This window comes from Dipodomys ordii, unplaced genomic scaffold (assembly GCF_000151885.1).
Source record: "Dipodomys ordii isolate 6190 unplaced genomic scaffold, Dord_2.0 Scaffold45, whole genome shotgun sequence".
NCBI lineage: Eukaryota > Metazoa > Chordata > Mammalia > Rodentia > Heteromyidae > Dipodomys > Dipodomys ordii.
In genome coordinates this window covers 2,518,595-2,528,429 of record NW_012267261.1, presented here as the reverse complement: position 1 = coordinate 2,528,429, position 9,835 = coordinate 2,518,595, and the positions used below count along the sequence as shown (strand labels likewise).

General features: G+C 38.8%; 1 protein-coding gene across 1 annotated transcript in view; it reads left to right on the top strand.

The window, feature by feature from the left end:
- The window catches only part of Cldn1 (claudin 1), an 18,490-nt gene extending 8,858 nt beyond the window's left edge, over positions 1–9,632 (top strand). The window contains exons 2-4 of the mRNA XM_013019501.1: positions 2,561–2,725; positions 4,504–4,588; positions 7,019–9,632. Of these exons, the coding sequence (XP_012874955.1) occupies positions 2,561–2,725; positions 4,504–4,588; positions 7,019–7,181 (413 nt within the window). The 3' untranslated portion in view covers positions 7,182–9,632. The remainder of the gene's footprint in view (positions 1–2,560; positions 2,726–4,503; positions 4,589–7,018) is intronic.
- Positions 9,633–9,835: the final 203 nt, after the last annotated feature.

Genomic DNA, 9,835 nt, shown 5'->3' with positions numbered 1-9,835 from the left:
AAGAAAAAAGCTGGAAGTGGTGCTGTGGCTCAAGTGGTAGAGCGCTAGCCTTGAGCTGAAGAACTGAGGGACAGCGCCCAGGCCCAGCGTTCAGGCCCCACGACTGGACCACACCCCCAAAAAAGAAAATGAACTTTACCACTTTGGTGGGGGGGTGGGGGAGGGATAGTTGTGGAGGTGGGAGGGAAGGGATGAGGTAACAATGCTCAATAGGAAATGTACTCATTACCTTGCTCATGTAACTGTAACCCCTCTGTACAACATTTTTGCAATAAGAAAGTACAAAAAATGCAATAGGGGGTTCACACTTTAGGGAGTTCTTGGTACTTTCCACTTCATATCCCAATACAGTATAATAATCATGTAAGCAGCTTCAGTTACTGGTAAATATGTGGTCTGTGGAACCCATGCTTTGATTCCATAGTTTCTGTACTAGTCTGGAATCTGGAGATGAGTGAAGGTGTGGGTGTGCAGATATGCACACACCCAGGTTTGCAAGTATTTTCATGAGGCAGGTCTATTTTAATGAAATCAAGTCTGGTTTTTAGTTTCCAAAAACTGTCACTCAAATACTTTAAAAAACACATATTTGATACTTCTTAGAAGGAGATGAGTTTGCTTTTTATTATAGACTATCTGGTAGGGGCTGGGAAGGTGGCTCAGTGGTAGAACGCTTGCCTTGCATGCATGAGGCCCTGGGTTCGATTCCTCAGCACCACATAAGCAAAAAAAAAGCCGGAAATGGCACTGTGGCTCAAGTGGTAGAGCGCTAGCCTTGAGCTGAAGAGCTGAGGGACAGCGCCCAGGCCTAGAGTTCAGGCCCCACAACCGGACCCCTCCCCCCAAAAAAAATATCAGGTGATAACAAAAATAAAAATATCTAACTTAATTATGTTGTCAGGTAGCTGTGGTTCACACTATAATAATCTTAGCTACTCAGAAAGATGAGATCTGAGAACCCCAGCTCGAAAACAACCCACATAGGAATGTCTGTGAGCTCAGGCAGGAAAGTCCATGAGACTCTTATCTCCAACTAATGAACAAAAGTCCAAGTGGAGGTATAGCTTGAATGGTAGAGGCTAGCCTTGAATGATAAGAGTAGTAAGAGTAAAAGGGCTAAGTTTTAGCACACAAAAAATAATGAATTGTAGAAGTATTTAGTTTTAATTATGCTTGGTAAGCTAACTTCTTAACCCTGAAGATATAAAGACTAAAACTTGGGTACAAATTAGACACTGGGATATAAAACCTTTCTACCATCTCAACTACTTTCGAAGATCAGCAAAGAATCAATTGTTCTAACTCCCTGGACAGTGGTAACATTATTAATATTTTTTACAATAGAAATATGGTGTGCCAGCTAATTTACACAAGATCCCATAGTTTGTTACATTGTTAATAATTTTTTGGGGGGTCCAGTCATGGGGCCTGAACTCTGGGCCTGGGCACTGTCCCTTAGCTCTTCAGCTCAAGGCTAGCACTCTACCACTAGAGTCACAGAGCCACTTCCGGCTTTTTTCTTTTGGCTTATGTGGTGCTGAGGAATCGAACCCAGGGCCTCATGCATGCAAGGCAAGTGCTCTACCACTGAGCCACCTTCTCAGCCCCACATTGTTAATAATTTTTACATGTACAAATTACTTGCCACGTATTAATGTTGTCCGTGAGATAGTGATCTTTAGTTGAAGGAGCAAAGAAATGAATAATTTAGATAAAAATCTAACCAGACAAAAGTGGCAACTTTTATGCCACTTGATTAGTCTTTGAGAAACATGTTAGTGTAAATTTCTCAAATCTGATCATGTCTGATTATAACCTAGTACACCAAGGATAATAATAGGAAATTGGAAAATGAGTAGAAACTTGAGAAATACAACATTGGACATAGTGTTTGACACTTTACAACATAACTGCTAAGGCATTTTAAGAAGTGATGAGTGTAGCTCTCCAAGTGAACTTCTCGAAGATGTATATTTGCTTTTAAGAAAATACTTTTATTACCTAATTCCCACTCCATCCTTTCAGTCATTGGAGATACAAATCTTGCTTCTCCAGCCTTGATAATCTCAAGAAGAACTCATGATATTTTAAATGCACCTGGCTTTTCTGAAATTTGATGATTATACTGTCAAGGCGGTGACAAGTATTGAAGGTACATATGAGCCACTTTAATTACTAATGGTAAACATCAAGAATAACATGTGTGATTGTTATTTCAGAATCAAGATTGTACTGAGGGATTAAATATGCATCAGTTCAGCAAACCTTAGTCAATAGATCACGAATTATCTTTTAGTCAGTTGTAACTCGATAAAACTGCTAGGGCTGGAGGGTATTTTTCCCATCATCTGCCTTGTTTGGGGTTGTTTTGCTTGTTGTTGTTGTTGTTTTTCTTCTGGAGATACAAGGTTGGATGACAGCAGGAATGTCACTCGAAATGAGATCTCCTGACTTCTAGTTAATTTTCTCTCTTCCCTACAGTACACTTGATTTTCTACCTCCTTTCTCTTGTTGTTGGCCTGGACATGATTTTCACATGTGGTAAAATGTTTTTCATCAGGCACCTTGCAAGCCACTCGTGCTTTGATGGTGGTGGGCATCCTGCTGGGGCTGATAGCAATCTTTGTGTCCACTGTTGGTATGAAGTGCATGAAGTGCCTGGAAGATGATGAGGTGCAGAAAATGCGGATGGCTGTCTTCGGGGGCATGATATTTCTCTTAGCAGGTAAGAATCTGACTTCCCATTTATCCTTTCTCACCTTTTCTAAGTAAGGTTTCATACCTAGTTCCAGTTTCCTTGGGTTATGCTAGGTTGTTTGCACTTGTAATTACTTCAAAAAATCGTTGTAACAGTTCTAGGGCTTGAACTCGGGGCTTGGGAGCTCTCCCTGAGCTTTTACGCCCAAGGCTAAAGCTTCAGCCCCAGCTCTTCTTCCACGGCTTTTTGTTGGTTAATTGGATATGAGTCTCATAGACTTTCTTGCCTGGGCTGGCTCCAAATCATGATCTTCAGTGCTCAGCCTCCTGAGTAGCTAGGATTATAGGTATCAGCTACTGGTCCTTGACTATTTTAATACTTTGAAAATCTACAGATACAGACACTTTGGTCAGTTGACTTTCATATTCTCAACAAGAATCAGATGAAAATTTGACACATGGACTCACAGATCAGGTTAGGGCTATACATGGGAGTTTACTTTTCAGTTATTCCCAACAATGTAGCCTTACATCAGTAGCTCTGAATAAATTCACTGCAGTGTCCTGACTTTGCTTGCATCCTTTTAACTCCTTTATGTGATGGATCCCTCCCCCTTCAATTTCTGTGACTATCTCAGGAACACAAGTTGCAATTTCAAGAGCCTAGATGTGGTTTATCTCATCAGGCAAAAGGGTGGTATGTATGCTTAACTACTAGAGGTAATTGGACTGAACCAGATTTTTGATGGGAGGGGAAGTCACATGGAAAATAAGCTAACTATATTGAACTATATTGGAGCTCTGGCTCAAGTTGTAGAGTACCAGCCTTTAGTAAAAAAGGGATAGTGCCCAGGCTGAATTCAAGCCCAAGTACCAGTAGCTCCCCCCCCCACACATACGTATATACAATTATTTAGCTTATGTACAAATTATTTGCAAATGTGTATGTATTTGCCATTCATAACATGATAGCTTGAAGCATATATATGTACATTCTACAATGACTAAACTAAATAATATGTGCTTTGTCTCACACAGTTATCATTTTTGTGGTAATTCACCCTCTCCACTAATACTTTTCAAGAATATTATTTATTATTTGAACAATAAAACTCTCACACTGTATTACTCCTCCTGCAATCTTTTGACCATATGCTTTTGGATAAGAAAATATGTGGTTATTTTGTATTATCTCTAGCTGACAGGATCGGTAATTCTGACTGATTCCCCTGATATTCCCAAACCCAAAATGCTATGGGGAAATTAGCTTAGTTTCCTTGCACTCTGTTGTAGGAGGAACTGGGGTGTTCTGGCCCATTCAGAGACAAGTGCTAATCTCTCTGATATTTAGTTGATTATTTTGCTTTTCATTTAGAAGAAATGTAAATTTTGAGTTGGAAGAAGTTGAAGAGAAAAGAATGTCTAAGGGTTGTCATCTCAATTTCTGTGAACGACTCTGTATTCAGGAAAACAATGGTTTTATTAGAAGTGGTTTAATACATTAATCTACAGTACTGGCATATTTTTGAAGAAGATCTTTGAGTAAATTGAATGCTAACATTATTTGTGTCAGTGACCTTGAAGTATAAATAAATAAGATGTTATGAATAAGATAACTATGCCTCACTCTGACCTAGTATTTTTATCTATCTTAACAGAAAATTTAGAATAGCTCATAGTTAAATCAAGTTTATTTTCATAATACTAAAGTAAAAATGTCAGAACTGATGAGATTGAATTCTTATAACAATACTGTGCATTTATGCTCAATAGTGATTAACAGTCTTTTGTTTGGCATTTCTGTAGGTCTGGTGATTTTAGTTGCCACAGCATGGTATGGCAATAGGATTGTTCAAGAATTCTATGACCCTCTGACTCCCGTCAATGCCAGGTAATGCTATTCATGCATAACATAGTTGTACTCTGAGAAAATACCCTTTTTATGTTTCAGCAGAGCTCTGTTACTGCCATGTTTTTTTCAGATTGACTTCAAGAGTTGTATAGAAGTTTATGTCAGATTTGCAAACAACTTAAATGACCTGTGACTCATGTTAAAATGAGTTTGATCATTGAGTTAACAACCTGAATTGATGGGAAAAAAAGTACTTCAAAGTAGAAAACTTCTAATCTGTATACTTTTTTCCTTACCCCCAAATAGTAACAAAAATAATGATATAAGCCAGATGTCAGTGGCTCATTCTTGTAATCTTAGCCACTCAGGAGGTTTAGATTTGAGTGTAACAGTTCAAAGCCAGCCAGGGCAGGAAACTCTGTGAGACTCTTATCTCCAATTAACTCAAGTGGTAGAGCTTTGAGTGAGAAAGCTAAAGGACATTCCCCAGGCCCTATCCAATTACCAAGAGAAAGGATAAATGTTTATATATTTGACATTTTCATTTTGAAGTATATTGTGATTATGATTGTTTTTTCCCTCAGTGAGAAGTTTATGATTGATTAAAGAAAAAAGTACTGTCATAGTAGCAAACATACAGCAGTTAATTCCCAATAATTAATTTCTCCATGTAAAGCCATGATGTGTTTTTCCTAGTATCAACTAACCACCTGGAAATTTTGTGTTCTATTTCAACTATAAGACTGAATTTACAAAGGTCATCTTTCTTAACACTGCCAGTTGTGCAAGTTAAAGAGCCAGTTTTGCTGTCATGTCACAATGCCTTTGATCAAGGACAGCGCTTAGTGTCTCGGTGCTCTTACATCTTTAAATCTTAATAACTACATTCACCATCAAGATGCTAAGATGTAATTATTGTTTGTAAGTACTAGGACGAGTAATGAAAATCTCAGTGTTGGCAGAGATAAGATGTGCTGCTTTTTATATAATCACCCACGGACAGAAAACACAGACAACACTGATAGTGTTGGAGCCCATCCCATTTATGATACATGGACAGAAACTCCTGGAGGTCAATAGGCCAATATTTAATCAGAGTAATAATCCCTGCAGTGCATGTGAAAGCAATTATTTATTACTAGGGAGTATTCACTTGTTACATATTATTGCATTTGATCTTGAATGTAGTCCAGAGAAGCAGGTGGGATTATTACAGAAGAACCATGAATAAGAGCTAAATTTGCTATTTCAAAATTGTAGCAGCTGAGTTTGCCTCAGGATTCAAACTCACATCTTTTTTTTGTTTGTTTGTTTTTGGTCCGGTCGTGGGGCCTGAACTCTGGGCCTGGGCGCTGTCCCTCAGCTCTTCAGCTCAAGGCTAGCGCTCTACCACTTGAGCCACAGTGCCACTTCTGGCTTTTTTCTTTTTGCTTATGTGGTGCTGAGGAATCGAACCCAGGGCCTCATGCATGCAAGGCAAGCGCTCTACCACTGAGCCACCTTCCCAGCCCTCAAACTCATATCTTATAACTTCAAAACCAGCATTCTCGCTTCCTATTTTCCACAATTAGTGACAAGACAGCACAACACAAGAATCTATATACACCTGAATGAACTCAATCTAGAAAGCACCCTGGGCTGCTCAGGAGACTTTTCTTTTGAATAAAATATAAATTTGGGGTTTTAATTTATGTAGGTACCTTAGCTCAACTATTAAAAAGTCTAAAGGGAGCCAGGCACCAGTGGTCATGCTTGTAATTCTGGCTACTTAGGAAGCTGAGATTTGAAGATCACTGTTTGAAGCTAGCCTGGGCAGGAAGGTCTGTGAGACCTTCTGGTAAGAAGTGGAACTGTGAATAGAGAGCTAACCTTAAGCACAGAAAAGCTCAGGGACAATGCCCAGACCCATAGTTCAAGCCCCAGAACCAGCACACACACACACACACACACACACACACACACACACACGAAGTCTAAGTAGGGTGTGGCAGTGTACTTTTGTAATTTTACACTCAGAAGACTGAGGCAGAATGATCACAACATGGAGGCCAGTCTGTGTTAATTTAAAGACCAACAGGCTGTCTCTTAAAAAAAAAAAAAAAGAACACTTCAATAATCTTCACCACACTGCAGCATATGGTTGCTGCTTAATGGAAACTATGGTCCAATGCCCACATTATAATATATAAAATACTTTAAAGCTCCTTTATGTGGAAAAGTGGTTGGCAATAATTAAGTAATTAAGCTGGTATTCAATGCCATATTGCTTGATAAACTAAGGCATTGCCAATCATTTCAATGTAAACATTTTTGTGTTTATATGTTCATGAACCATAAAATACTTATGTAAGAAATCATAGGGGTCACTTTCAATGGAGAAAAGATCATGTATATCGACGTGCTTCCTTAAGTCTATTAGGAAAGTCACCAGCAATTCACTGACCAGCAATGATTTGTCTTGTCTTGTAGGTATGAATTTGGCCAGGCTCTCTTCACTGGTTGGGCTGCCGCCTCTCTTTGCCTTCTGGGAGGTGGCCTACTTTGCTGCTCCTGTCCTCGTAAAACAACCTCTTACCCAACACCTCGGCCTTATCCCAAAGCTGCACCGTCTAGTGGGAAAGACTACGTGTAATGGTGGCGAGAGGAGACAATCCTGTTGGATAAACACGAAAATGAACATTGAAATACTGTCACTGACATTAACATCTTAGACTTTTGACTGTGGTATTACAAAAGAAAGGATATTTTTATAAATGCCCATTGCTAGAGGTGCCTTGGTCGTACTCTACCCTCTTTCTTCAATACAGCCATTTGTATGGCTGCTTCCCAGTGAGTGATCACACTCAAAGAGGGGAAGGGTGTCCCTTAAATATGTACAGATATGTATATTGGCATTTTCCTCTGAAATTAGGTAGGAAAATGCTCATACTCTCTATATGTTGGTATTAGCATACTTAAAAGTCTCTCTAACATAGAAAAGTAGATATCATTCTCAATTGTTTAAATAAGGACTCTACTGGCATCCTATCCTTTCTCCTTGCTATATACATATATAATAAGTCATATATCACTTACTACGTTAATCAGACCGAACAACTTTACCAAGAATGGATTCTTTCTATTCTTTATGTGTACCCTTTCATATGTGTTTAAGATTCATTTTTACCCTGAACCCAGAGCAGTTGTTTCATCTGGACCTTATTTTTTAATGATTGTTCTTTTGCTCCTGATAATGCATCGCATACCCCATTTGAATACCTTAAACCCAATGACAAATCTTACAGACCAGAGCTGTGGCACAAACTTCTGCATGACCAAATGTTTTCCTATTTACTTATTTACATTCCCACATGCTCCTTGTACTCTGACCCCTAACACTCTTGTTTGCTATGAAAATATTTGTTTCATCAAGTAGCCCATCCTGGTGGTTTAACACAGTTTTAGTGATTAAAAAATAATTAAGGTAGTTATTCACATCTCTGTATCCCACAGTCTACCTTTGTCTTGCTCTTCAGCTGCAGTTTTCCATATGTAATTACCATGTGGTTTACTTCTTCCCAGAGGGGTGTGGTCTGTTTATCTGAACAAAGGGCTAGACTGGCTGGAGCAATAATCTGGTGACAAATATTCTCTCTGGAGCTGTGAGCGAGTCATTTAATCTTTATACCTCTTTTCCCATCTGCCAAATTGAAATAATTACACTTAACCAGCTGGTAAGGGTAATGTGAGTATTAATTAGTTGATATGACTCTCATACTTTGAACATGAAATATGCCTAAGTAGTGTTTTTCTGTGCTCAATGGGCAATTTTAAAGTCACAGAATGAAACCACACACCTTGTTTTTTGTTATCTTCCTTTATCTCCAGGTCAACTTCCTTTCTTTCAGTGATGACGGTGCCCTGTTCCATTCTAGCAATGGCTGTCACTTTTCCAAGCTGTAGTAAAGGCTCCTTCTCCTGAACTAAATAATATAATGAAAAGGGTGTTGGCTTTGTTGTTTGAAGTTGTTGGCTTTGAATCTTGGTGCTATCAATTACTGAGTTTAAGCAAGGCATTTGGCTGCCCTAAATTTATTGCTTCATCTATGCAAAGAGTTTGTAATTCCTGACCCATCTGCACCACAGAGCTGTCACTGGGACTCAGTGAGAGAGAATACGTGTAAATGTCTTTTAGTGAAGTATAACATGGTTATATACCAAGGGAGGAAAGAAGGTATTTGAGTACATAGAGTTTGGAGCTACTTTTCAATTATAAAGAGAGACATGTGGCCAAATGAGCTTCTTGCCTTGATTAGTCTCTCAAATGATGAAGTGCTCCTTATAAGAACCCAAGGGAAAGCTGGTCTGTACACCATAGCAAGCAGAGGCCCACCTCTGTGTAAGTGCATTGGTATCTGACTGCCATTGTTCAACCAGCCATGATTTCCCCCTCCTACATTTAGCACTGTCCTCTGTAGGCCTAGATCCTGGGAAAATTCATCTCACTGAACACAATGGATTCTAAGGCAGTTTTAGTTTCTTCAATCAATATGGACTGAGGGCTTTTGTGGCTAAGCAGATGTAATGGGGAAAGAAACATAAGTGTTGGCAAAGCCAATAAAGACTATGGGAGACTTTTTTGAATTATATCTTGCAAGAGGATCTAGGTGCTATTTGTTAATGTTACCTTCCAGATTCTTTGTTATCTGATAGTAGCTAGTATTGCTACAACAGATTGGGAATTGTACTTGATGATAAAACAGGATGGAATGAGTTAGTCACAAGATTGAGTCTGATGAGAACTTAGACCTAGTAACCTCAAATCTGTCTATGATTCTAGGAGTTAACATTTAAAACCCTTTACTTCATTCACAGAACCTAATGACATGCTCATGTAAATGATATAGAGAAGTGTTCCCCTTCACAAAATAATCTGTAGTCCAAAAACAATTCATCAGAATTTTTTTTATGTAAAAACTTATTCAGTTTTGATATTTTTATACCCTGCTATCACACCGGAAACAATCCACTTGATTTTCGGGGGTTTGTAATGGGGATTTGTATAAAGCATTACTCTTTTACAATAAATGTTTTTTTTAATTAAAAAAGATCCTTATGTCTTTTCTATTCACGTATGTCATGACTGTGCTTGCATGAGGAGGTAGCTTGAGTTAATATCTGGTTCACTATGTATCTCTGGCGAATGTGTGATGCCTGTGGGCCATCCACCAAATATCTGCCTGGCTCCACTCACTGCAGTGTCCCATCTCTGTTCATTTTGGCCCCTTTCTAGGCTGGGATAGAGGA